At 48.2% G+C, this 27,531-nt stretch overlaps 1 protein-coding gene across 2 annotated transcripts in view; it reads left to right on the top strand.

The window, feature by feature from the left end:
• Window positions 1-27,531, top strand: part of SEPT6 (septin 6) — a 59,124-nt gene that overhangs the window by 23,425 nt on the left and 8,168 nt on the right. For both annotated transcript variants that reach the window (XM_004685752.2, XM_012727164.1), the window contains exons 4-9: window positions 9,593-9,779; window positions 12,167-12,328; window positions 19,959-20,055; window positions 22,776-22,944; window positions 25,391-25,523; window positions 25,776-25,966. In XM_004685752.2, the coding sequence (XP_004685809.1) occupies window positions 9,593-9,779; window positions 12,167-12,328; window positions 19,959-20,055; window positions 22,776-22,944; window positions 25,391-25,523; window positions 25,776-25,966 (939 nt within the window). The remainder of the gene's footprint in view (window positions 1-9,592; window positions 9,780-12,166; window positions 12,329-19,958; window positions 20,056-22,775; window positions 22,945-25,390; window positions 25,524-25,775; window positions 25,967-27,531) is intronic.

Genomic DNA, 27,531 nt, shown 5'->3' with positions numbered 1-27,531 from the left:
ATGGAGAAAGAGCATCCTGTGAAAAGACTGCACAGGAGCAGAGATAAGAGGAGAGACTGAGAGTGGGGATTGAGCCTGGTGTGTGGTGCAGGGGTGGGACAGGGCTCGGAGACAAGGATGTGATGAGAGCTGCAGTTAGGGAGGGGGTGGCGTCAGGTGCCTTCTTCTGTATTTAACCAGAAGGCACATGGTTACACTTGTGCTCAGCTCAGAAAAGGCCATTCATCGTCTTGAGCCAAGTGCCCATTCGCTCTTTGAGGAGTCTCTTGTTCTTAGATGAACTGCATCCCAAATTCTCCTATTTCTCTCTAATGTTATAACAACCATACTCATTTCCTTATAATGAATAAATATACTTAATTTCTTTTTCTTAAAAGATTTATTTATTTATGCATACAGATCTGGGGTACAGGCCAGAGGTGCAGGGGCAGTGAGAGGCTTCGCCAGAGACAGAGTGGAGAGCAGAACAGGCAGACTGATGAAGTACACTGCTGAGGGGAGCAGCGGGCGGGTCAGGAGAGGTCTGCTGCACCTTGTGGTCACCTCTGGGGCTGGGGATCGGAAGTGGCTGCAGCTAGCTTGCAGTGCTGCAGCCTAACCTGCTGTGCAACCAGGGAGGGTCTATTTAACTTCTTAATAATTGAACTGAATTTTGTTTTCATTTTAAAGTCTAGGACACCTCTTTTGCTTCAAAAAGAATTAGACCCTGGGCAAGGAGATATTTGGGCCCCCAGATGAGCGCTTAATCTCAGCTGCAGTTGCTCAGGAGTTCATCAATTACAATCTCACAGTTGTTTCAATTACAGACATTCAATACCTAACACTAGAAAATGCCTTGGTAATGAGGGCTTAGGAGGACTGAACTGGTATGGCCTCTTAAAAGGCTAATCTACTTCCATTATATTTTTTAATAACTTTATTGTTTTTCTTGATTTTGAATGCAATGCATTCACATACAAAGTCAGATAACACAAACTTGATTAAGTACAAATGAAAATCCTCCCCCAAAGTGGACTGGGGAGCAGGGGTGTAGTGAGCTCCCAGGAGCTCTTTGCAGTACTTTGGGCACGGCCAGGATGATGTGGGCATAGCTAAGCCAGTATAGCTGTTTTAGAAGCAGGCATCAAAATGCCCTGCTTTTCCCGGGGTGAAGGGGTAAGCTGAGAAGAGCGTTGACGGAGGTTGGATCCTGCAGAAGCCACCATTTTAAAGAAGTTGCAGTCAAAGGAACCCAAGAGGGAGAATGCGAAGGACTGCCTGGAAAAGGGTGCTTAGAGACTTAGCCTTTGGGTTCACACAGACAAGGGTTCACATCCCATCACGCTATTTAGTGGTCCAGGTATCTTGAACGAGACAAATTCCCTATGCCTCAGCTTTCTTGACGGTAACGTGGAGCAGTAACATTAACATCTGCCTAGGAGCATTGTGGTGAGACATACTTGTCATGTGTGGCCTATTAAGCATGTGATTCAATGGTGCCTGACACAACAATGAACAGGAGATATTATTATCATCATGACTTTTGTTAGTAGGAGAATCAAATGAGAAGTATCCATATCACAGAGCATATGGAACAGGATGGCAAATGGTTTCCAGAAAGATAAACTGGAGAATATCCATATACTTAAGAATAATAATTCCAAGGGAATTGTGGGTTGAAACTAGATTGCCATGATTGCTGAGTGCATGGGAGGTGATAGCAAGAAGAACAATAGAACAAAAATGTGATTGCAAGAGCAGATTCATGTTAATATAAGCATTTAGTGTCTATAACTCAGCAGGGAAAGAATGGACTATTCAAAATATGTTGCTGGGAAAATAGACCATCCATTAGGAAATAATAAATGAGATACTCCCATGCACATATCATTCACAAAAATAGATTCCAGTTGGATTAAACACAAATTCTAAAAATATAGGAGAATATTTTTAAGTTTGGGAGTAAATAAGGCTTTTCTAATCTTGGCATAAAAATTGAAAAGTCACAGAAGAAAAGATTGAAAGATTTAAATTCATAAAAGTAAAAAAAAATAACTTCACATGTTGAAAGATATGAACAAAAGTAAAAATGAACTACAGACGGGAAGGAAGTATTTGCAGGCTATATAACAGAATTTTTCTAAAAGAGATAAATAGCATGTACAACTTGATAAGAAATGAAAAGGTCGTTGACAGAAGGGGAAATAGAAATAAATAGTCACTCACCACATGAGATGACGCTCATGTTACATCATTAGTGACTACGGAAATGGAAAACGAAGCAAGGAAATATTTTTATCCACCAGATTTAGAAAAGTTAAAGATTAAATAAATAATATACACTAATACTAGGTAATTTTATTCATGTGGGTGCAGCTGTACATTGACACTGATTTTTGAGGACCAATTGGGCAGTGGCTATTAAATGTAACGTGTGAATACTTTTTGTGGGCTGAGCAGTGCATTGCCAGTATTGACAACATTCTTAAGCTTTCTAAACTTACACTCTTTCCTTTTCATTTCATTGCATTTATTTTTCTTTCCCACCACCACCACTCCTTACCTCCCCTTGACCTTTTCTTTTTTAAGATATATTTATTTATGCATACAGGCCACCGCTCAAACTGCGTCCATTTTGCTGACAGTAACTGCATTTCCTCTTTCATTGTGGCTAAGTAGTATTTCATAGTGTGGCTGTGCCACAGCTTCTTGATTTGGTCATGTGGATGACCATTTAACTCTGTCCTATTTTAACTATTAAATAGTGCCTGGTGCTGAGTAATATATGGAAGATATTATCATGGTCATGACTTCTATTTTTTTTTTTTAAGATTTTGTTTCTTTATTGGGTACAGGCCAGAGGTCCGGGTCGGGGGGGGGGGGTGCTGAGAGGATTCGCCAGAGACAGAGTGGGGAGCAGAGCAGGCAGATGGATTGTAATTCACTGCTGAGGGGAGCAGCGGGTGGGCCAGGAGAGGTCTGCTGTGCCTTGTGGGTCACCTCCGTGGCTGGGGATTGAACTTGTGCTGCAGTGGCTGTGATAGCTTCACAGTGCTTTGCTTTAATCTGTTGTGCCACCAGGGAGGACCTGGTCATGACTTTTATTGGCAGATGAATAGAGGGAAGAGAGAAGTCTCGTGTAGCACTAAGGAGAGGATAAATTATTGTAAATAGTGTTGCAGGAATAAAAACAAAATTAAACAATCTAAATGTCCATCGGTGATGTGCAAAATACCATCAAATTGTATCCTGCAGTTTAAAAGAATGAGGTTGACCTGTATGTACACAGGGCCATGTCAGATGAAGGGGGAGAAGTTGCAGGATGACACACAGGTGATGGTGCCATGCGTGTAAATCTCCTTCCCAGTGAAACAGATACTTCTCTATTTATGTACATAAATGCATGAGCGGTCTGCGCACAGTAAGCTAAAAAGAGTGGTTCCCTCTGAGGAGGGGAGAATGTGTACAGATATTTTTGGTATAAATTAAAATAATAATAGTGAAGTTTTTTTTTAAAAAGGAAGCAAAGTGGGTGTAGACCACTCATTAAAAAACAAACAGGGCCCTCCCTGGTGGCACAGCAGGTTAAAGCTAAGCACTGTGAAGCTAAAGCCATTTCAGCATGAGTTCAATTCCTGGCCAGGGAGTTGACCCACATGGCGCGGCAGACCTCTCCTGACCCACGCACTGCTCCCCTCAGCAGTGTACTTCATCAATCTGCCTGTTCTGCTCCTCACTCTGTCTCTGGTGAATCCTCTCACTGCCCCAGCACCTCTGGCCTGTATCCCAGCTCTGCATGCATAAATAAATAAATCTTTAAAACAAACAAAATATCCCCAGTAGTTTGGTCTTGGAAAAGAGACAAAGCAGTGTGTAGAGGGAGACCAGGTGGGAGAGTTGAGGCAGTCGAGGAATAAAAAGGGCGAAGACTGGCGGTTGTTCACATGCATACTGTAGTCACAGAATGAGGAGAAGGACTGTGGGCCAACTACACTGCAGGTCCCGGGGGTTCACACTGCGGTGGAGTGGTCCTGCGCTAGAGGGGGCACTGAGGAGCTCGGTGACTCCCACCTGCAGGCCCCAAGGTGCACAGGTTGTGGGAGAACGAGAAGCCTACACTGGAGAGAGCTGCCAGGTAATGGTGTCCTCAGTCAAGAATAAGATTTTCATGGGGTGAACAGGTAGGCCAATTCTCAAATAGGGAGGCCAGGAGGAGGCCAGCACTTCTCCAACTTGGATGTTGCCTGCCAGCTCTTGGTAAAAGGCACATTCTGACCATGTGGGTCTGGGGTGGGGACTGGGGAGCCCGCAGTTCGAACAAGTCTGGATATCCCAGGAGTACGCACCCTGTGAGTGGCAAAGATGTAGGCAGTTTTGTTTACTATGGTGCAGGGGATTCAGGAGGCTCAGGAGAAATGTCTTTAAAGGAGTCCATGGAGGATGGAGCAGAATAGGGATGAGCGAAGCGGGGAGAAGAGATGACAAGAAGGATAGTGATAGAGGAAATTAGCTGTGTGCACTTGGGGGAAGGTCCTGTCAGCCTGACCTTGTGGTATCTTGGCTTTGGTCCCTGTGACGGTGGTGGTCAAGTATGAAGCCTGCCTGTGCCCAAGCATTGTGGGTTCCCAGCAGGGGAGCCCTGATGGCTGTGTTTGCACAGAGAGCTGATGCCCTGGAGAGAAGGCGACTAGGATGACTTACTTCCTGGTGTCTGGGAAGTGTGACCAGAAGACAGTGATAACTGAGGCCATGAGAGTGAGGGAGACCAGCCAGGAACAATGTGCTTGTAATGAGTAGCATGGCAAGAGAAGACGGTCCAGGCTGGAAGCTCAGACAGGCTTAGTTAGGCTAAGGTGAGTGAGAAAGAAAGTGACAGAGGCATGAGATAAAGGTGTCCAGGAAGCCAGAGGACAGTATTTCAAGATGAGATAGATCAGCATTATCCAAAAAGGTGACAGTTGGTAAGTCTCGCTATATGTGGTACCTAAAGAAATGAAACAAACTAAATAAAGCAAAAAAAAAAAAAAAAAGCTTCTAGTTTGTAAACCCAAATTTGTGGTTAGCAGGAAGAAGGGGGGAAGGGGAGGGGAATGTTGGGAAAGGGGGGTCAATTCTATGATGAAGGATAGAATTGGACCGGGTGAATGTAGCAGAGTATATGCAGATGTTGATGTTTACTGATTATAATGACCATAATAACTGTGATTATAATGACACACACCTGAAATTTATCTGTTGCAATGTGATGTTACTTCAACAACAACAACAAAAAACTTTAAAAAGAAAAGCATTCACAGAGGCAAATTTGTTATTTTTCTATAATATGATTATTTAGAAAACCCAAGTAATCACCTGGAAAACAATTCCAGTGAACATGATTCAGTAAGATAGCCAGCTTCAAAATAAACATGCAGAAAGACTATAATGGAACAAAAGACCCCACAAAACCCTACATTATCTGTCCCCTGTTGCATCACCTACTTTGTCTCTTATTATTCTTTTTTTTTAATTGAGGGGTTATTCATGTAACATAAAATTAACTCTTTTAAAGTGAACGATTTAGTGGTATTTAATACATTTGCAGTGTTGTGTCTCCAGCACCTCTATTTCCATCACCCCAAAGGGAAGCTCATTAAACACTAATGCCCCAGTCCCCTTTTCCCAGGTAACCACTATTCTGCTTTCTAGCTTGATGACTCTGACCACTTTAGCATCTCCCATAAGCGCAATCCTGTGATATTTCTCCTTTGTGTCTGCCATCTTGCTCTTGCGGCGTTTCCCAGGTTCAGGCATGGGGAGGGTGTATCTAACTTCCTTTCCCATTACTAGTTGAGTAATATTCCAATGCATGGATATTCTATCTGAAGATTTTTTTTTTTAAAGATTTATTTATTTGTGCATACAGAACTGGGGTACAGGCCAGAGGCTCAGGGGCGGTGAGAGGCTTCACCAGAGACAGAGCGGGGAGCAGAACAGGCAGATGGACGAAGTACACCGCTGAGGGGAGCAGCGGGCAGGCCAGGAGAGGTCTGCCACGCCATGTGGTCGGTCACCTCCTGGGCAGGCGGGAATCGAACTCATGCGGAAGCGGCTCTAGATTCTCAGTGCTGTGCTTTAACCCGCTGCGCCACCAGGGAGGACCTCTATCTGAAGATTTTTTAAATGAATATTCTATTTTGGGTATTTCTGTTTCTCTCGTCATCAGTTGATGTGCATTTCGGTTGGTTCCACCCTGTTGGCCATTTATTGTGGACAGTTTATTGGTCTTCCTTCTCTAAGTCCCAGCACCCTAACCCTTTTCCTGGTGCTCAAAGTTTGTGGAGCTCATTCTGCCCGAGGACCATCACATGTGTTAACCCCACTGCCTGGAAAGCTTCTTCTCTCAGGTCTCTCTGGGGCTTTCACGTTGTCATCCTCACAGCTCACATGTCACATTCTCCAAGAAGCATCTCCTGGTCCCTGTACTTAAGGTAGCTGAGCTCAGCCCCCTTGTATGCTGTTGTCCTGTTTTACTGTCTTAGTAGTGACTAGAACTATCCAAAATGAAGAAGTGGTTTTGTGCCCTTGACTCTTTAGCAACCTAGTGAGGCCTAAGCGATCATTCTCAGGAAAACATTTTTAAATGCCTAACTTTGAACAATTATGTTAAAAATACAGTGAGCAAAATATTTAAAATTGTGATTTATAACCCATGTGCTTCTTTACTAATTTCTGAAATAATAATATCTACATGTAGGCCTAATAATATAATAATTTAGAAGATGTGATGAGTATAAATGTAATTTTGAGATATTTTGAGAACTGTAATAGGGAACAAAAATATCAGTGATTATTTATTGGTTATGAAATCACAGGTACTGCTAAAATTACTGTAGCTGGTTACTTGTGTTTGTCCCTGTTCTGTACTCTAAACTTCAGTTTAGTGGGAAAAAATGTGTTTTTTTCCCTATTCAAATCCAAGGCCCCCCAGGTTAAGAACTTTGCCTTGAAAGCAAAGATAAATAGTAGTGATGGAGAGGGGCGGAGTGCAATAGAGCTGGGTTTTGTGGGCAAAAGGAGATGATAGTAAGCCAGGGAACAATGAAGAGAGCTGCCCTCTCCACCCCCTCATGAAACTTAGCTGTGGGACATGTAGAAATTTCCAGTTGAGAAGTTTATGTGGGAAGCAGCATCTTTGAAAAGCAGTCAGGTATCACCTAGAGGAAGGATGCATTTTTTTTAAAGATTTATTTATTCATTCATACAGAACTGGGGTACAGGCCAGAGATGCGGAGGGTGAGAGGATTCACCAGAGACAGAGTGGGGAGCAGAACAGGCAGACTGACAAGTGCACTGCTGAGGGGAGCAGCGGGCGGGCCAGGAGAGGGCTGCCACACCATGTGGTCGCCTCCGGGGCAGGCAGGGATGGAACTCATGCGGAAGTGACTTTAGCTTCTTAGTGCTGTGCTTTAACCCGCTGTGCCACCAAGGAGGGCTGGATGCATTTTTTTGAGGAGTTTCCTTTGAGAGGAAGAGATTTTGTTTACCAGAGGCTGGAGTACAGTGAAGAAAGCAGAGTCTGGGGGAGGGCTGCCCCCAGTGGGAAGATGAGCCACGCGGAGTGGGGGCATGAGAGCAGAGTGGCCAGTGGCACCTCCACTAGATTCCAGATATCGTACCAGATAGAGAAGACTGGAGAGTGGCTAAAGCAACAAGGAATGTCACATTGAGGATTAGTCTGAACCCAATCCTGATGCTTGGTTGGCTGGTTTCGCTGACCAGTTCCGTGCATCTCTTCAGAGACCCTAGAGGCCAGAGGCAGCAGCAGAAATATAGGCCTGGGGGGTGGGGGTGGGGGAGGGCTGAATATTTCAATCTTTTCTTTCCTCCTTTGATACCTTTTGCAGAACAAAACAAAAAACAAAAAGTTATGTAATGAGGAAAAAAATGAAGCAGTGTCAAGATCCCATCATTCAAACCAGCTAGTCATCTAAAAATTAATCAGCTGAGCCAACGGGATGCATCCTCCACCCTCATTCCTAATTCTTCAGGAACCTTCTCAAGATCTTTGCAACCCAGAGAATCTTTGATGCTATTACCCTTTAGAACATGTCTGGCTCAGAGGGATCAAAGGAAAAAAGAAGGGACTGTATTTTTAGATTTTTCTCGGGGGCTCCAGAGCTCCCCTGCACCTGATCTCTTCTCTGTGTGTAACTCTCAGGGTCTAGATTTCTGTGGTTCTTTTTTGAAAAGCTATTTTCCCTTCTCTACCAGGGGGAATCTGTCAAGAGGCCTCAGGTTGGGGGGCTGTTGCAGGTGAAAGGAGTTGGCTGGGCCCTGCTCCCCTTTGATTGTGCTCGCTTTTGGCCATGTTAGCTGCACCTTCACTACCTCAGGTTGGATAACGAACCACTTCTAGCCTGAAGGGAGGAAACTCCCCACTGGAGAGGCAGGTAGATAACAGAGGCAGGGCTGAGGCCAAGCCCTGCCAGAATTTGACCTAGTTAGAGTAGAAAGAGGCTGCAGAGGTGGCGGGAAGGGCTGGGAGGGACAAAGAATCTCCCATGGCAGGGAGGAACAGAGGAATGACTATTGTTTCAGGACTGGCAAGATGTGAAGGTCACAGAGGGGAGCTTTGCCTGGGGCCTCAGAGAGCCTGTGGTGGAGGTTAGGCTGAAGGAGGAGTATCTCAGCAAGTTTTTCCAGATGCTTAAATTTTAAAATGACAACCTTGGAGGCACTGTGAAAATATCTGGAGTTTAGAGGAGCCAAGTGAGGACCTCCAATAAACACTGAGTGTTCTGACAGGATTTCTCAATAGTGGATCTAGGGAAGGTCCTGACCTCCACTGAGTACCCAGCTCCTGTGCCAGACAATGGATGGGAGGATGGGGACCCAGGAATGGAAGGTGTGGGCCAGCCTGCACCTCAGTCAGCCCATCCGCAGATACTGCCAGTGGGATCCATGCAGTGTCAAGGCGCATGGGGCATAGAAAATGCCCCCACAGTCCCTACCATTTTGAAGAAAGCAGTTTGTTTGCAGGAACATGAATCCTTGCAGAGGGACGATAGGTGACTCAATTGTATAAACATTTTTTCTTGGGCTCCCGGGCCACAGAAGGGATTTCTGACATCACTGCCAAAGGTTCTCTGGAGGAGGTGACATTCAATTGAGCCCTGAGTCAGGGAGGACAGGTTTGGGGTGTGAGTAAGCCACATCGAGGGGCTTAAGTTTATCTCAGGTCAGCCTGATGGGATGGGAGGGATCCCACTGAATGGGGAAGAGACATGGTCAAGGACATTTTGGGCTTCCTCGTGGGAGTGTTTTATTTTTTAAGATTTATTTTTATTTATTTATACATACAAGAACTGGGGTGTGGGCCAGAGGTGTAGGGGTGAGAGGATTCATGAGACAGAGTGGGTAACAGAACAGGTGGAGTCACTGAAACACACTGCTGAGGGGAGCAACAGGCAAGACAGGAGAGGTCTACTGTGCCATGTGGGTCACCTCCCTGGCCGTCAGGGACAGTGGCTGCGATCTCTTGGTAACGCTGAGACTTTATCCCCCGTGTCACCAGGGAGGCCTTACAGGTGGTTTTTGAGGTGATCCAGACATCTCCCTTCCCTTCCTTTAGCTATAAGCCTATTGTAGAATTCATCGACGCCCAGTTCGAGGCCTACCTGCAGGAAGAGCTGAAGATCCGCAGGGTGCTGCACAGCTACCATGACTCCCGCATCCATGCCTGCTTGTACTTCATCGCCCCCACGGGTCACTCCTTGAAGTCCCTGGACCTAGTGACGATGAAGAAGCTGGACAGTAAGGTATGATATAGTACAGCACGATGGCCCGTAGGAGGCTGGGCAAGCTGGACGCGCTCTTACTGAGGATGTGGCTTCCTCATTCTTTCCACTTTCTGTCTCTCCATAAAGATGGTGGTGCTGATCCAACACCTGGGTCGTAGGCTTGGTGATCTGTTTCCCCAGCACCGGGCGTGAGTTTGTCCTGAGTTGTTTTGCTGTGATTCCTCTTGGGAATAAGGGTAGAAGCAAGTAAGGTGACTATCTGGGGTTAAGGCTTCCTTTTGGGAGTGCTCTTTTTTTTTGTAATTTATTTTTATTTATTTATGCATACAAGAACTGGGGCTCAGGGCCTTGAGGCTCGAACTTAAGGCCCGGGCTTTACAATGGAAAAGTGTTTTTGCTTTGTCTGAATAATAACTGACCTGTACTAGAATCAAACATGCAAACTTGACTTTGAAAGTGATGCTTATCATCAAGCAGAATTTCAGAGTAGCAGCGAACATTCCTTCCACTCTCATTATGTGCCATCACTGTGCTAAGTACCTCTGGGATATTTCACAGAATCCTTGCTACAACCCTAGAAAGCAAACACTGTCATTATCTTCTGTTTTACAGAAGAGAAAACTGAGGCACAGAAAGATTGTCATAAAGAGAAACGACCCTCCAGAGCTTTATTACCGGCATCCCTGAAAAAGACCCATGGGCATCAGGCTTGTCCTGCTTATGAGAAACTGAAAAATGCAAAGCCCACCAGCTATATGAATTAGACAGTGATTTTTCATGTTAAAAGATCACTTGCTCTACAAAAATACTGATCACAGATTCTTTAAAAAAGCCTGATTACTAGTACATTTTCTCCCTTTCTTTTGTCTGTGTTTGAGGCTGCGATAAATTCCCTCCATGCATTATGTCGTTTCATCTTTCCAGCAATGGTGACCACTATTATGTTCCCATTTTAAACATGGGGAAACTGAGGCACAGAGCGGCAAGTAGCCTGTTCGGGCTCAGACAAATTGTCACGGACCTGCGGTCCGGATCTACCTCTGCTTCCAAAAATACTTTTTTTAAACCAAAAAACCGAATTTGTGTACAGTTACCTAGTAGCACATGCCCTATAAAAACTGAATTTCAGTTACAGTCAAAACAGGAGCCTTTTTCCATTTTCTCCTGCAATGAGCCCGCTGCCATGCTGGATAGGGCGGCTACCATGCAGCTGGTGGCCTGGTGGGTGGGCTGGTTAAGTAGCAGATTTTGGCATATGGTTATAGTGTGCCAGTGGAGGCGTGGTGAAAAGCAATGAGAGTTGGCTGTGCCTGCTGTTCCATCCTGGCAAGGGCTTTGACCCTCAATGCCCCTCCTCTGAAGACTTCAAGGTCCCATCTTTCTCTGACCCAGCACAGGTCGTCCTGCGCGGTGTAGTGGTGCTGTTAGGGTGCAGTGCAGAAGGGGCAGGGTTTATGTCCCAAGGGTAGAGCCCTGAGTCCTCCTTTCAGAGATTCAGCTACTGAGCCCCCACCATTGTCACGCCCGTGGCTTCTGCTGGCAGGAACGGCTGTGCTCTCCATGCGACGGAGCTGTCTCCTAAAGTCTGTGCATTTCAAGATCCTTTACCTTCTGACAGTAAAAGGTTTGTCCCTTCTCCGAGGAATTCTAAAGATCAGGTTGAGGTGGCTTGAACTTTGGGGCAGCATCGCAGCTTTTCCCTGCTGTCTGAAATTGGGTGGAAATTATTCATGAGACCCAGGCAGTATAACCTTTGTGCATACGTCTCAGGTAAAAGGGGTGACTGCAAAGCTGTTCTTCCTGAGTGTCTGCTGCCAGGTGTTTCTCCTCACCGCCCTCCCCCTTCTCTGCCATGCCGGCTGGGTCCCTGTCACGCTCACTGGGGTAGCCTGCACTGGATGGATTGGAGCTGCTCATGGTTAGTAAGGAGTGGCTACGTCTCCCCTTGCATTTTTCTGCTTCAAACAACCCAAAGGAGTGACCTTGATATTAAAATACCACAGGGCTCATCATTTGGATCTGAACTACTAGACAGCTTGTGGTTAAGACTGGATTTAGGGATAAGGCCAGACTTGTGTCTGTATCCCAGTTCTGTTCTTTACCTGCTCTGTGGCCTTGGACGTTACTTAACCTCTCTCTGCCTCAGTTTCTCATGGTAAATTAGTGACAGTAATACCTCCTGGAAGGGCTATTGTCATGATTAATTGTGGAATCCTTGTAAAACACTTAGCCAAGTGCCCAGCACATAGCAAGCACTTGTTATTTGTTGTTATTTGGCTGCAGAAGTGGCCATCACAGACCACTGGGTTGAGCACTCCCTTTGGCAACTGGAGGAGGTTTCAGTTCATCCTGCTGTCAGTTGTGATTAACCAACAGTTACTTCCCTCTGCCTCTCCCTTTCATAGGTGAACATCATCCCCATCATCGCCAAATCAGATGCCATTTCTAAGAGTGAGCTAGCAAAGTTCAAAATCAAAATCACCAGCGAGCTTGTCAGCAACGGTGTCCAGATCTATCAATTTCCTACAGATGATGAATCAGTGGCAGAGATCAACGGAACCATGAACGTGAGTGGGCACACGGGTTTCCCACTTTTGGGTCATTTGCTTTTAAAAATCCATATATTCATCCAGTCATTCATCTATAAAATAGCAGCCAGACATTTTCACCCTCCATCTTAGTGCATTCATCTCTTAATTATTCGAGTGTCAGGTGAGAGAATCCAGATCCCAAACAGCTCCTCTCTGCCAGCGGTAGCTGCTTTGAAGCCTCAGAGGTGCAGAGATTAATAATGGAGATGAGGAAAATGCAAGGGCAAAGGCTGACTCCAGGAAGTGGCTGCAGCAGGGGACTCAGGTCTTCCCTCTCCTCCCCTGCCATTTCTCCCCTCTCCGTCCCCCACCCCCTTTACTGTTTTAAAGTTCTGGTCTAGGCCAAGCGGCCCTCACTGGACTGCTGGGAAGGCAAACAGTCCTTGCCTCTGACCAAAACAATGTCTGACCACTGGTGTACCCAAAGAAGGGCAGGCTGAAACAGTTGACTGACTTCGGAGACTCAGGAATATTCTTGACTCAGATAATCAAGCCCTGTGCCCCCGGGAGGAAATAAGACGTTTGCTTCCAATTTGGTTGGTGACTGGAGAGATGTAATTTTTAAGTATCAGGGTTATATTTTGCTTTATTAAGTGTGAATGAATAAAAAAAAACCCACTTTGCCATCTTTCCTCTTCTCCCCCCACCCCACCAGAGGATGAGTAATGAAGAAGGCAGAGAGTCAAATATCTCCTCATGCTTCTTTACAACGTGTTGATGCTGTTGCTGTGAAATCTTCAATGTTGTGATTTGAAGGAGACAGCTAATAGCTTTCAGAAAGCCTCTGCTTGGAGAACAGATTTCTTTTTCTCTGCTGAGAGGCATCAGTTTTTCCTAATGACATAATGCCTGGGTATAGCCAGACTCTGGAAAACCTTGTAATAAAAGTCATTTCTAGAAAGCTTTCTTGCTTCCACTGCCCCCTAGGTTATCATTATAACATCAGCTGCCACCTCCTAGGCATTGGCCAACAAATTAGCCTATTGGGACAGCAAGTCATTGTCTCGCCTGACTTCCTGCCCAGTCGTACACCTGAGCTGTTTGTTATTAGACGTCCCTCATCATCTGTGACAAATCTGGTCTACGAGTGAGGTGTGTGGGTTGTGGTAGGTGGAGTCGTGTCTTCTCTTCCTGGGCGTTCCCTCTGGAGGTGGCCGCTGTCACCCACTAGCATCATGGTCACCCTCAGACCTCTCAGGAAGTGTAAGATTGTCAATAAGAGGACGAGGAAGTTTATCTGGCACCAGTCAGACCAATATGTCATAACTGGCAGGAACTCAGAGGCATCGATCACAGGCCCAAGGGCTAGACCTTGATGCACCAGGGAGCGAGAAAATACAGCACACGCTGCCCAGTGGCTTCCAGAAGTTCTTGGTGCACAATGCCAAGGAGCCCCAAGTGGCGCTGATGGACAGCACATGTCACTGTGCTGAGATGGCTCACAGGGCCGCGTGGGAAGAGCAGCACAGCGGGCTGCCTGCACCACCTGTCCCAGTGCCAGGCTGCGTGGCGCAGAGCGCGAACGGCCAGCGCCTGTGCGCGTACTGTATTAATAAAGCCCAAAACTGCCTAAAAATAAAAAGGAAGAAAAAATAAAAGATGAGAGCTTGTTGCCTCTTAAGCAGGCAGGGTTTTTGGAAACCAGGCTCAGTTATGATGAGGAAATGGAAAAAAAAAGGCCTAGCCAGCCGAGAAATGGGAGCCTGGAACGATGCACCTTTCTGGGGTTACTGGCACTGAGGTCTTGAAGGGCCTACTCACCTCAGAGCTCCTGTCCCCGTAGACGCTGCCAGGCCTCAGGTTCCCTGACTTGTCAGGCTATGGTTTGCTTTGCTAGTGGGTAGGGAGCTCTCAGCAGTTCCAGATGTCACACAAACCCCATTCCATTACGCTGGAGCTCAGGAGCGACAGTCGCCCTGGCCTCTGAGCTCAGCCAGGCTCTTGCCTCCTTCCTGCTAGAATCTAGGGCAGCGTCAAGTTTGTAGACCTCCTGGGCTGTCCCTGGCCAGGCTGTAAAGCAGTAGTTCTCCAAGAGGCTGTCTTGGCTATGATGGAGTTCTGGCTTCTTACACTGGTTCAAATTTGCTAGGGTTTCCCTTTGAAAAACAAAATTTGAGCAGATTCAGTGTGATCCCTGTAATAATGTCATGCGACATTCATTCCATTGCCTTTTTGAATGGGAAAGAGAGGGTTGGCCTGTCAGCCAGGCTCTCTGGAACTGGGCATGCCCGCGGGAGGAGGACGTGCAGGTGAATGCTATTTTGTGTGTTGTGGTGGGGGGAAGGGTGGGGAGTCACTGCCAGAACAACTATGTCTAAAGCTGTGATGTATGAAGCTGAATCATCAGAGACCCAGACCAGGGCGATAGGAGGAATTTTAGATTTGACTCCAGCCCCAGTCTCAGCCACCCCAGCTAATTGCCAATGAGAACTAGATTGGAAGAAGAGAAAGAAGCTTGTCTAAGACCATAGAACTACTTAGCTGCTCCCTACTAATGGGAGAAAATGAGAGTAATGAGGTGTCATTACTTGTTTTTTGAGTGGCTGTGCAAAACTGATTTCACATTGAGGGGGCCAGAAAAGGGAATGGGAGCTCTTACTGCAGGCTACAATCAAGCTAGACCCTGGTAGCTCTCAGAGTTTAATTACAGCTCAAGGTTAATACTAAAAATTGCTATGTTGTTGAAATGAAATGTCCTTTGAATGAGACACACCACAGCCGGGGATCCAGTTAGTTGACTCGGTTCAGTTGCTTGGCCATTGGCAAATTCTTGGGTTTGGCCCCCCAAGAGACTTGAGCTCCATGAGAGCACGTGGGTATCTAGTAGGCTTACAGGGAGACCCCAGGCACAAGGCTTGTCCCTTCCCTGGAGACAGCAGTGCCATTGTCACCCTTCTGAGACAGTAGTCCCCTTTCCATTGTTTGGACAAACTTGTGTGGGAATCACAAAATGTTGACTTAAGAGAGGATCAGGCAATGTTCTCACTCAGTCATCAGCAGAAGTCTGAGAGGGGAGTAAGCATAACCAGCTCATGACTGGGACTTAAGTCATCCCTTGGGAGAAAGCCACACACAATGCTGAGATTATTGAGGAATGGGGGTTCGTCACAGTCTCTATTTCTCTATTAGGAGAACGATGGATGGTCTGATCTCCCAACTATCACGGAGGTGGTGAGACCAGAATAGAATAATTCAGACCAATGGGGTCATCAGATACTTTAAAATGTACCTAAAAGGCATTCAAGTCAGATATGAGACAGTGAAGGCAGTGAATCAGGGAACAGACTCCCAAGAAGTTTGGGATGAGTTCCAGATAGAGACTGACATTAGGGGCCACCCTGGTGGTACAGGGGGTTAAAAAGCAGCACTGTGAAACTGTCCGCAGCCACTGCAGCACAAGTTTGATCCCCGGCCAGGGAGGTGACCCATGTGGCACCGCAGATCCCTCCTGTCTCGCCCTCTGCTCCCCTCAGAAGTGTATGTCAGTCCATTTGCCTGTTCTGCGCCCCCCCCCCCATCTCTGGTGAATCCTTTCACACACACCCTGCACCTCTGGCCTGTACCGCAGTTCTTGTATTCATAAATAAATAAATCTTTAAAAAAGAGAGAGACTGACACTGGGTGTGTGGCAAGCACCTCAGCAGAAGTCTCTTTGCTGACATTTGGACTCCCACGAGGAGCCTGTCCATATCTCAGCAGCAGGCCTGTCTGGCCTCTATCGAAGTCTCCTGTCTGGACCTACATATACAAACTGTGCCCCGACAGTCCTGCAGGGACCTGAAGAAGAAGCTGAAAGCCTGGCTTGAGATTCAAATGCTGTGTGAGTGTAACTGGAGGGGGGAGGTGTGCTGACCTTCTCCCTGCTCTGCTCAGATTCCATTCTGGTGGTCACAGCTGTCATGCTCTCGTAAGAGCAGGAAGAGGCCCAGAGCCTGCCCTGTGATTGCCCACCCTTCATGCTAGCTGACTTCCAGAAGATGGCACCCTGGGTGGCTTCCCGCTAAAACACAGTGTCCTCACTGCTCCCTGGGCAGATTTGGGCATGGAGTTAGGGACCTGGGCATCCCATTTCACCTTTCATTGTGTCATTTCCCCCAAATCATGAATGGGGGGCTATAATAAACACCCTCTAAGGCCCTCATGAGAATCAAGTGAAATCTGCCAAGGAGCCCTGGGAAATGATATCCTAGTATATCTCAGCAGAGCAGACTTTGATGCCAGTTGCATAGGAGTGTGCCGTGGGAGGTCTCGGGAGCTTTCTGAAGCTGCTTTGGTGGGGGCTCTGTGTTTTTGAGCAGGGAGGGATAAAAAGACAGCAATTAAGGAAGAGAGGAAGCAAGTGACCCTGTCATTCCAGCTGTTTTTTTTTTTGAGATAAAAATAACAGCGCCAAGGGAATACTGACAATTTTGAGGCCTTATTTTCTTCTTAGATTTTTTCTTCTCTCTTGAGCCCAAAGAAGTTCTTCCCTCTTCACACCCCGCCCTCTTCCTCCATCACTTTCCTCTGAGCGCCCAGAATATGCGAGAATCCTACAACTTGGTTTCTCTTTCTCACCTCCTCCCTCGGTCTAGCTGTCTGCCATCACTGCCCCTTGGATTTTTTGTGTCTCAAGACCCATGTTTTGGGGTCTCTACAGGAAAAGAAACATTTTCCCAGAATATTTAGGGGTGGATTTGAGGCACCCCAACATGTCTTAGGCTCCTAAGTGGGAATGACTTGTGCCCAGATGACCCCCTTTTCCAAAGCCAACTGTGAAGTGTTTAGCGGTGCTCTGGTCCTTGAGCAGGGTTTTGGGGAATTCAGTGACTACCTGCGCCAAGGTGTCCCATGGTCATCTATTCCTACCAGGACCGATGAGGCACCAGGACCAAGTGGGTACTGCCCACTTTCCTATCCATAACCACCTCTTTCTCTGTTCCTGTTTCAAAGACAGTCAGCAGAGTGGGATACCGGAGGTGAGAGAGGGGAGTGGGGAGGCCCTCTGCTGGATGGTCAAGCACTTTGAAGGATTAGTGGATATCTGGGAGCTGAGCTCCTGATTAAGACCCGGGTTTTTCCACTCCAAAAGACCTTCATAGTTGCAGCTAAGAGAATGCAGAGGAAGGGTTGGCTGTGAAAATAGCCGACAGATTAAAATGAAAACCCAGATTTGCGGTGCTTCTCCATAAATGGACCTGCCTCTTGTCATCTGACCTTGCATAACCAACTCACTGCAGGGGTAGTGTGTTGCCCTCCTTTGGCAGACAGCAGGGTGGGCTTTGAAGACAGGCAGACCTGGATTCGATCCCTAGCTCTGTCCCTCACTACTGGGTGCCTATTGGCAAGTTACTTAGTCCTTTTATTTTAAGATTTATTTACTTATGCATACAAAGACTGGGTTGTAGGCCAGAGGTGGGGGGGGGGGGTGAGAGGATTCACCAGAGACAGAGTAGGGAGTGGAACAGGCAGATGGGCTGAAATACACTGCTGAGGGGGGCGGTGGGTGAGACAGGCGAGGGCTGCTGCGTGGAACTTGTGCTGCAGGGGTTTTGGAGAGCTTCATAGTGCTGTGCCTTAACCCATTGTGCCACCAGGGTGGGTCCTACTTAGTCATTTTCTGGCCTCATTTTCTTTTCTTTAAAATAGGGACCCTAAGAATACCCCCTCACAGCATTGTTGCCAAGATTCAATGAGATTTAGAGAAACAAAGCAAAGGGTCAGATAAAAACCAATCCAATAACAAAAGGTAGATAGAAATCTGACTGTACAATTGAAGCTACCAGAGGGGGAGGGGGAAGGAGGAAGCAAAATGGAGAGGGGACACAAAGGACTGGGCTGATGCTGGTGGAATATAGTGTCTTTGTGTCCGGTGTGGTGTGATAACACACACCAGAAGAGGTGTGAACCTATACCTCTAAATCACATACGGTGCTGTAAACTAATGTTACCTTAATAACATTTTTTTTAAATTCAATAAGATAGTACAGAGCCCCTGGGGCTCAGTATATCGAACCAAATAAATTGCTGGTGCTGCTGATGCCAGTTCTGTAGCTGCCAACACTGTTACTAGGGTCGCTTCTGCCTTCTCAGTGAAGCTGCTTTGACTTCCCCCACGACGCTAGCTGTTCCCAACTCTGTGGCCCTCCAGCCCTCCAGCCTCTGTTGATCATCTGGACCACCTTCCTACGTTATGGTTCGTAAAATGTCTCTCCCCCCAGTAGAGTGGGCACTCTCAAGGGACAGACTCTGAGCTTGTTCAGCTTTGTGCTTGTCTCAATGCCCAGCACATGGTAGGAACCCAGTAAATATTTGTGGAGTGGAGGAATGAGCTAATGGGTCAGAACACCTGTGATCAAGGCCTGTGTCTCCAGGCAAGCAAAGAAAGCTTGTTGCAGCGGACTTTTTGCTTGTCAGTGTAAAACTCTTTGGGGCAGAGTCCCACCTGGCATCACCTGATTTTTAAACAATTTTTATCCAGTGGCTCCATCTGGCTGAGGGGTCGCTCAGCATTTATCCCCTGGACAGCTCCACATTTAAACAAAACCCCAGATTTGCGGTGCTTCTTCATAAATGGACCTGCCTCTTGTCATCCGACCTTGCACAACCACCTCACCACAGGGTGTATTGTGTCGCACTCTCTGGGCAGACAGCAGGGTGGGCTTTAAAGACAGACAGACCTGGGTTTTACCCCTAGATCTGCCCCTCACTACTGGGTGCAACTGGGTGCTGTGTTCGCAGACCCCATTCCACCAGTTGGGAGCAGCTGCTGCTTCGTGACCCACAAAGCCTCCATCGGCCTAGCTCCTCCTCCTTGTAAGCACCAGGTTCGTCGTATGTGCACTCTTTGTATGTTGCCTTCCGTTCCTCTACTCTTTGCAGAGTCCTGTCACTGCCATTCAGAGAAGATTTATTAAGTGCCTGCTGTGTGCAGGATACCAGACCATAGATTTGAGTCCTTGCTGTCTTCTGTGATTTTGAGTATGAATGTTGGCTTCCCCAACAAGATTGTAAGCTCCTGGAAGCGAGGGACTGTGTCTTATACTTTTTTTTGTCTCCCTCAGGGCACCTGAAAGAACCTAGCATGGTAATGGACATGTGGGTCAATACTTAGGAACTTGACTTCCAGGCTCGAGAGTTCAGCGTGTGCTCACAGAAGGAAGAGGACAAGTTCGGGCACAGCTCAGTCTCTGTGTGGCTTCAGTATTATACTTGTTCTCGGGAGTCTCACACTCCAGGAGGGGCGTGAACCGGGGGCCCCAGCCCCCTGGTTCTCCTTCAGCCTCTTCCCACTGCTGCCCTTCAAAAAGGCTCTTCCCCGCGGCGGCTATGGATCCTGAAGAGCCAGTTCATCTGTATCTGCTTCTTTCTCTGCTTATTTTCTCTTTGTTCCCTCTGCATTCAGCCACATCATTGTTAACTTCTGCTGTGAATTTCCTAATGGCAGAAGCTTGGGCCAGGCCTCGCATCCCCACACAGCTCCAGAGTTTAATAAATGCCTGTTGATGTTGACAGAGGAACTCTGCAACATGAGACCTGAGCCCCCCCCCAAGATGAGCAACAGTTGCATTATGGGATGCGGACTGCCCCTCCCCCGAGTTCTGAGCTTTTGTTTGCCTTGTTTCAGGCCCACCTGCCATTTGCTGTCATTGGCAGTACAGAGGAACTGAAGATAGGCAACAAGATGATGAAGGCCCGGCAGTACCCGTGGGGCACAGTGCAGGGTGAGTGAGTCTCCAGGAGAGGGACTACCCTCGGCACACTGTCTGCCTCCAGTCACTGTGTAACTCGCCTCACACTTGTCCCACGTTCTGTTCATTTGACTTAGGCCGCAAACAGCCATAGGGGCCATCAACAGGCAAACTCCCACTCCAGACCTGGATTCGCTACCATGAGTAAGCTCTCCCTGATTGTCATAGAGGAAACATTCCTAAAACAGAAACAAATGTATCTGGTCAAAAGGAGCGTGCTAGAAAGCACATAGACTTGCCCAAGTGGGACAGGAGACAAGCAAGAATTTTCCCAGTAGTGTTATTTGTAACAGCCAATAACTAGACACCGTCCACAGAGCCATTAAAAATAGTTTGGACCAAGCGTGGAATATTCAAATAACTGGATGTTAGACAGCAGCCCAAGTGAATGGACTGTGGGTACTTCTACACGAATGCACCCTAGATACATAACACTGAGCTAAATGAGTCACAGAAAATACCCGCTGTATGATTCCATATATGAATTCCAAAAGCGGACCTCAAAACCCCCGAGATAAATGCCTTTAGGAATTCATATGTAAGTGGCAAAGCTATGAAACAAAGGAATGATAAACCCCTACCTCTGGAGAGTGCTCAGTTCTTGTTACAGGAGGGAGGCTCTGAGGAGTACAAGGGACATTAGCGGACTTCTGAGGTTTTGATAGTTTTTCACCTGATGGCTGGACACGTTAGTATTTGTTTTGTTTTGCTTTGTTTTTAAATTTAGGTTGAGAAAAAATTAGGTTGCATGTTCACACTTTATGTACTCTTGTGTTTATAATTACTTTGCAATTTAAAAACAAGTAATAGTGTGCATTGATATCGAGGAGAAAGTTCTCTTTGCGGTCTGCTAGGCATATGTTAAGTTAGTCCCAGCACTAGTCATTTCTGTGGGTAAAACACAGCTCAGGGTTGTGGGGGGCACCAAGTGTGAGGTCCAGTTTCACTGTAACACACATCTGCAAGTGCTGGGAAGTTGTCCACGTCACAGAGCTGGTTTCAGGCCACCCGGGAGCCCCGGCAGCCATAGCTGGGCTTCCACAGGCACATGAGAACTGGTGAACACAGCTGGGCTAGGTTTTGGTCTGCTTTGCTGTCTGGGGCTGGAGACACCACTTAGAATATTTGCCAGTGGCTTCTGTCGGGCCTGGCGAAGAATGGATGGTCTGAGAGAGCAAAAGAGGAGAGGCCCACAGACGTGATTCGAAAAACTTCCTCCGATGGAGGTCGCCCCAGATCTAAACGACGAAGGGGTTTGACAGTTTTCCGGGGAAGTCTGGGTTCAGTGGTGTGTTCAGGTGAGGAAGAAGCTGTGTATTGGCAGCGATCATTGATCACCGTTTGGAGACACGAGGTAAGGTTGCAGGCAGATGCAATTTTTAGTAGTAGCTTATGTTCTGTGACAGCAAGGACTTCCGCCCAAAGGCAGCGAGCTTAGGCACAGCTCACATGTGGGCCCTTGGGGAAGATTATTCTGATGACTGCCAGACAGTCTGTTGCGTGCCCAGCCCTTTCATCACACTTACCATCCTATTCCCGCTCCCCTCTCCTGAAAGACGGGATCTGGGGTGAGTGTGCATGTTCATTATCTCAAAAACCACTGTCCCTACCTAATGAAGTCAGACACCCCTATTCTGACACTGGAGTCAGGCCTGGAGACATGCGCCAGAACCCTGCTCACAACCTGGTGATGGTTCCTACCACACGTCCACTTAGTATGACTTGGGGCCACATCACTGCCCTTCGTGGTCACTGCCCGAGATACAGACCTTCACTGTGCTCTTTTGAGGAGGCAGAAGGCAGAGTCCGCTATATCCTAGTAACCAGCACAGCTGTGAGCCCACCCCCTACATAACACCTGCTTTTATGGTTCCTACCATCCAGAGCACCACAAGTGGATGAGTGGTCCACAGCCCTGCGTCACCAGCCTGTTGATGTCCTAGTGCATGCCCCTTCTTCATAGGGACATTGGCACCTGGCCACTGCCTTTGCTAACCCCCTAGTGTGCTTTCAGAGCCTAACTCTGCAACTTGCTAGCTCTGAAACCTGGCCTAACCACTCCCTTCTCTGCCTGATAAAGTGTGATTCCTCCTGCAAGAGGTATCCTAGGGGTTGTTTCTTTCGCTAAATCTTCAGTCTCCTAGGAGTCCTTGGTCCCCTCTTCTGGGCTTTCATTGTCTGTAGGCTATCTGTACCTCCATTTTCAGGATTTTTGCATGGTTTTATAGCTATTGGCACTCATCTTTCCACTGACCTGTAAGCTCCAGAGAGCAGGACTCTGTGATGTTGTTTCTGAATTCTGATGGCCTGGTATGGGTACTGGGAACAAGGATTGCACAAATATGCCTTGAGCTGTTGGCTGCGTGTATGCTCACTACTGTCCTAGAAGAGGTACAAAAGAGCACACATACCTGTCAGCGTCTGGTGAATTTGGGTTGAGGCGCTGCTGACTGTCTTAGGAATTTTTCCCCCCAAATGATGTTCACTGAGGTAAAGTAGGTTTACATCTCTGTATCTGCTTTGGGGTTATAGGTTGAAACCCCCACAAATGTGTGCTTTCACACCCTGCCCACCAGCAGTGCCCCCACGATCCTCCACCATGTTCCCTTGGGCCCCTCCCCCCCCCCCCCCACTCCTACCCCTCTCCCCTCCCCCTCTGGCCTTCCTTTCAGTCTCCTTCCCCTGTTATGCAGTTGAAAATGAGGCCCACTGCGACTTTGTGAAGCTGCGGGAGATGCTGATTCGGGTCAACATGGAGGACCTGCGGGAGCAGACGCACAGCCGGCACTACGAGCTGTATCGCCGCTGTAAGCTGGAGGAGATGGGCTTCAAGGACAGCGACCCTGACAGCAAACCTTTCAGGTACCTCTCCCGCCAGCCCAGCCGGCCCAATTTAACCCCTCCCCTGTGGGTGCTGGAAGCCTTGCCCTGAAGCATTTATAGGGGATACCGAACACAGGAACTGAGACTTGCACCCCCAGCGCTAAGTCAGTAGCTGAGACTTGCAGGAGCGCTAAGTCACTGGGCAGGTCCACACGTGGCCCCTAGCTGCCTCCACCCACTAGCCCTCACGGCAGGGTGCACTTGTAAGCTCGCTGCCCTGCTCCTAGTAGTAGAGACACAGAAGGGGTCAGAGGGCCTCACTGCCCCCTGCCCCCCACTACACAGCTGGTGCTGTCAGCTGTGCCAGAGGGGGGGCGCCCTCCCCCCCAGTTGGGACCTTGTCCAGAACATGCAGTTTGTGCCTCTTCTTTGCCCCCCCCCTTTCTTGGGCAGGCTCTTCTGTCAGGTCTCCAGTCTATTTCATATCCTCCTCCCCATCAAAAACCAGCTGGGACCAGGTAGCAGTGTAGTTCACGTGCCCTTGAACTTCAGGCTCTTTATGACTGAATGCTTTCATTCAAGTGCATGTTTTGTTTTGATCATCGGTGTTAAGAATCATCACGTACTTAAATCAGAATTGGAGATGCTTTCCGGGAAGAGGAATGGTTCTGCAAGCAGTTGATTCTGACTAAGTCTGCGGATAGGAGCCATACATAGGCCTCGTCAGACTGTCTCATCTGTATGCGTGATGTATGACGTTGGCCTTGCATTTTAAATACCATGTGGTGCCCTTTCCTGGAGCTCGTCTTTCAGGAAATGTCAGGCCTCTATCAACAAGCAAAAGGAATGCTTGTGGGCTAAGAAGACTTTCAAATAGTCTCTAAGATCCACAGTGCCTCTTCACAGCAGAAGGCCTGCCTGCAGGCATAGCATAGTCAATTCTTTTCAGGCTGCCTGGTTCTGGGGGGCAGACTCACCTCCTTTCCCAACAGGGGCTACTGGAGCTCCTGAGCTGGGGGAAGGCCAGCCTGCCTGTCTCTCTAGCAAACACCCCTTAGCCTTTCTTTCCTTGGCCTCCTCCCACGGCTCTAATCTGCAGGTATGGAGGGAGAGGTGTCTCATGACCTGCTCATTGAGTTCTCCCCTGCTCCTGCATCCTCAGTTCTCTTCCCACACCTGCATCCTCTGCATTCCCTGCTGCTCCTTTCCAAGCTGCATGTGAAATTGTCACCCCAGGGAAACTTCTCCCTTAATGCTGCTCTTCCTGCTAGGTTTGCTCTGGCCGAAGCTAGAACATGATGGGGAATGGAACGCTTTGTCTTACATTCATGGGCCTGTCTCTACTGCTACACCGAGAGGCCCCCTCCAAGGGGAGCTCAGGGCCAAATACAGGGTGATCTCTGAACCCCATCTTTTTCTTCTCTTTAATCTCAGCTCAACATTTGACGCTCTTCCCACGGTCTCCTTCTGAAATTCTCTCTGCCGTTGGCTTGGCTAGTACTGCTCTGGCTGGTTTGACTCCTGTCTGAGTACTCTTCCTCAGCTTCATTTGCAAGCTCTTTTCCCTGAGCTTATCCTGAACTCTTTGAGCACCCCAGGATTCTTCCCAGCATCTCACCTCTTTTCCCTCTCTTTGAATTTGCGCTCCAAACCATTGACCCAAGTGCATGCTGGATGTTTTCACTTGGACCTCTTAGAGTTGACTCGCTGAATCTCAGACTGTCTAATCTGGTATTCATCTTCTTCCCTCTGAACCCTATTCATTCTGCCGTCTTTCTCTGCTCTACAGCTTGCACCAGCCTCCTCAGCCATGTTGGGTGATGCTGATCCCCCCAAGTGCTCCATTTTTCTCCACATGTGCTTTTCCATGGGCTGTACTCTTTGCAGTAGAATTCTTCCTCTTCTTCACCAGGCTAACTCTTCTTTGTTGAAAACGAAGTCCAGGCTGAATGTTTTCCTTGGACATCCCACACTCCAACTTCCTTGATAGCAGGCAGAGTGGCTGTTGGCTCTGTCTGCCGAGGGCCTTGCATGTCACATACGGTGTCATCAGGTGTTTGTTGACCTCGATCACGGTTGTGGTGAGTCACAGAGACAGGACCTGGCAGCAGAGTGCAATGGGAGGATCCAGGTCAGGAGACTAGAGACTCAGTTTCTGGTCCCAGCTCTGCCTCTAGCTGTGTGAAATTCAGCCAGTCTTCTCACCTCTCCAGGTCTGCCTCCTCGTTTGTGGAATAAGGCTTGAGAAGCAGATGCTTTAAGTCACTTCTAGCTCCCAACATCTCTCCAGGTCATCTGGCCTCCCCCATGCCTGACTGGTGCTGCCACAGTCCACACCAGCTGCCCCAGCTTCGTAGTTCTGTTGGTGCATCTCTCCCAGAACTAGGGAAGGGGGGGTGGGGAGCCCAGAAGGATCGCTGGGGCCAATTCTCACCGAATGGGAGCCATTGTGAAGGCGGGGGAATGAACTCGACTGTGTCTGCAGTTTACAGGAGACATATGAGGCCAAAAGGAATGAGTTCCTAGGGGAGGTCCAGAAAAAAGAAGAGGAGATGAGACAGATGTTCGTCCAGAGAGTCAAAGAGAAAGAAGCTGAACTCAAAGAGGCAGAGAAAGAGGTAAATGTGCACGGGGCTGCCAGGCAGGAAGGAAAAGGAGACTAAATTCGGGTGAGAATGAGCCTCACAAGGGTGTTGGAGATCCAGGTCTTCTTGACGGCTTCTCCCCCAAGCTGGATGTTTTCTCATAGAATTGTGCTGTCGCATATGGTAGCTCCCAACCATCCTGCCATGCCTACCTGCCCTGGGCTCTGCTCGGCCGGAACGGGCTCACTGAGGACTCTCCCCAAATTCTCTGTGCTTCCCTGCCAGCTGCATGAGAAGTTTGACCGTCTGAAGAAACTACATCAGGATGAGAAGAAGAAGCTGGAGGATAAGAAGAAGTCCCTGGATGATGAAGTGAACGCCTTCAAACAGAGGAAGACAGCGGCAGAGCTGCTCCAGTCCCAGGGCTCCCAGGCGGGAGGCTCACAGACTCTGAAAAGAGACAAAGAGAAGAAAAAGTAAGTGGTTGGCAGCTCTGGGTGGCGGCTTCTTTCTCCTCTTTGTTCAACCTCTCAGGGCAGGGCCTGGCTGCTGAGAGGGCTGATAAGGGTGCCCAGGGGTGAGCTGTGGGCTGATAGATGGGTTGGGGAGCCTAGAACTGGCCTCAGTGTATGAATGAAGATCAGGGAGCTCCGACTCCCTGACTTGGGGGAGCTGAGAGTAGAGGAAGGTGTGGCCCCAGAGGCCCAGCCTTTTAGGAAAGCCCAGCAAACTCGAGACAGGGAGGGGAGTGCAAAAGCAAATGGAATGGAGAGTAGAGGAAGGAGAGAGGAGACTAGGAGAGCTGCAAAGTTGGAAGAAGCTGAACAAAAAGGAGGGTGGGTGGCACACAGGTGGGAGAAAGAGAGAACTTCTACCAGGAGTCTCTGGGCACCCTCACTGCCCCCCACCCGCGCCCCTCAAAGGTTGATGCTGACTGGTTTACAGGCCTGTTTGCTCATCCGGTGGGGGCTCTGGCGGTCTTAGGCCGACCCTCACACCCTGCCCCTGTGTCCTCACTGCTGCAGCCAGACAACCCCAATTTCCCACCTGGTCATTTTTAGCCACTCAGTTGTTGCCAGCCTGTGGCACTTGGGGGGCCCTCACATGCTGGCATTCTTCGTGTGGCCCATCCTCAATCTGGGGCATGATTTCAAATGCATCCACCCTCGCTGACATCTGATCAGGCAGGACGTCAGGGGCTCCTGGTTACCAGATGGGCTCATAACCCAGCCCCGTTCCCAAGCCTTGCTTGCAGAAGTTACCCCTTCCTTGCCCCAACACTCAAGCAGAGGAAAACCTCTCCAGTGGCACCTGCACAACACCAAGGACTCGCCCAGCGTTCCCATGGGCTCGCTGATGCAGGGCCACTTGAGCTGCCTGGGCAGGGGGTCGGGCAACGTCCTTACTAAAGGGGCCCGAGGGCCCCCACGCTGGCCATGTGTATTGCCTTCTGTTCTCAGCCACTTGTTCCTCAAGTCAGCTTTTGGTTGTTTGCCAGAAAGAGGGAACCCTCCCCTTTCCTCTCTGTCTGGCTTGATCACTTAGGAATGAAACGGTGGCTCTGGTAAAACAGTAAACTATTTCACATTTGAAATCACTCAGTTTTGCCCTCTGCGTAGACTATTCCAAAACGGAATGTGAACATTTTCGCAGTCCAGAGATTTGTGTTATGGAATCATAACACTAGATGTGAAATTCACTGCCTAATTAACTTTTGGGGTACAGCCTGATGCCGATCCATCAGTTTGCCAGGAAATTAAAGCCTCTTGGGGCACACTTTATGAATTCATCAGTCACAGTGTGTTCTTTAGATCAGCAGGAATGGATTCTTGTTTTTAAGATCAGAAAAATAAAAATTTGTCTTCCAGGTCTAACGTGCCGCCTTCATAGCCCCATGGTGTGTGTTACTGCAGTCCTGAGGCACGGCCACAGGCTGCAGGCAGGAGTCAGAACATTCATTGCTTTGGACCCCATTGATACTAAGCATAAATATTCTCTATGTGGATGTTCAGTGGGGTGTCCTCCCAGCCCAGGATTTCTC

Source organism: Condylura cristata, unplaced genomic scaffold (assembly GCF_000260355.1).
Source record: "Condylura cristata isolate star-nosed mole 26May11 unplaced genomic scaffold, ConCri1.0 scaffold00019, whole genome shotgun sequence".
NCBI lineage: Eukaryota > Metazoa > Chordata > Mammalia > Eulipotyphla > Talpidae > Condylura > Condylura cristata.
The sequence above is the reverse complement of the archived record's forward strand: the minus strand, read 5'-3'. Positions and strand labels throughout refer to the sequence as shown.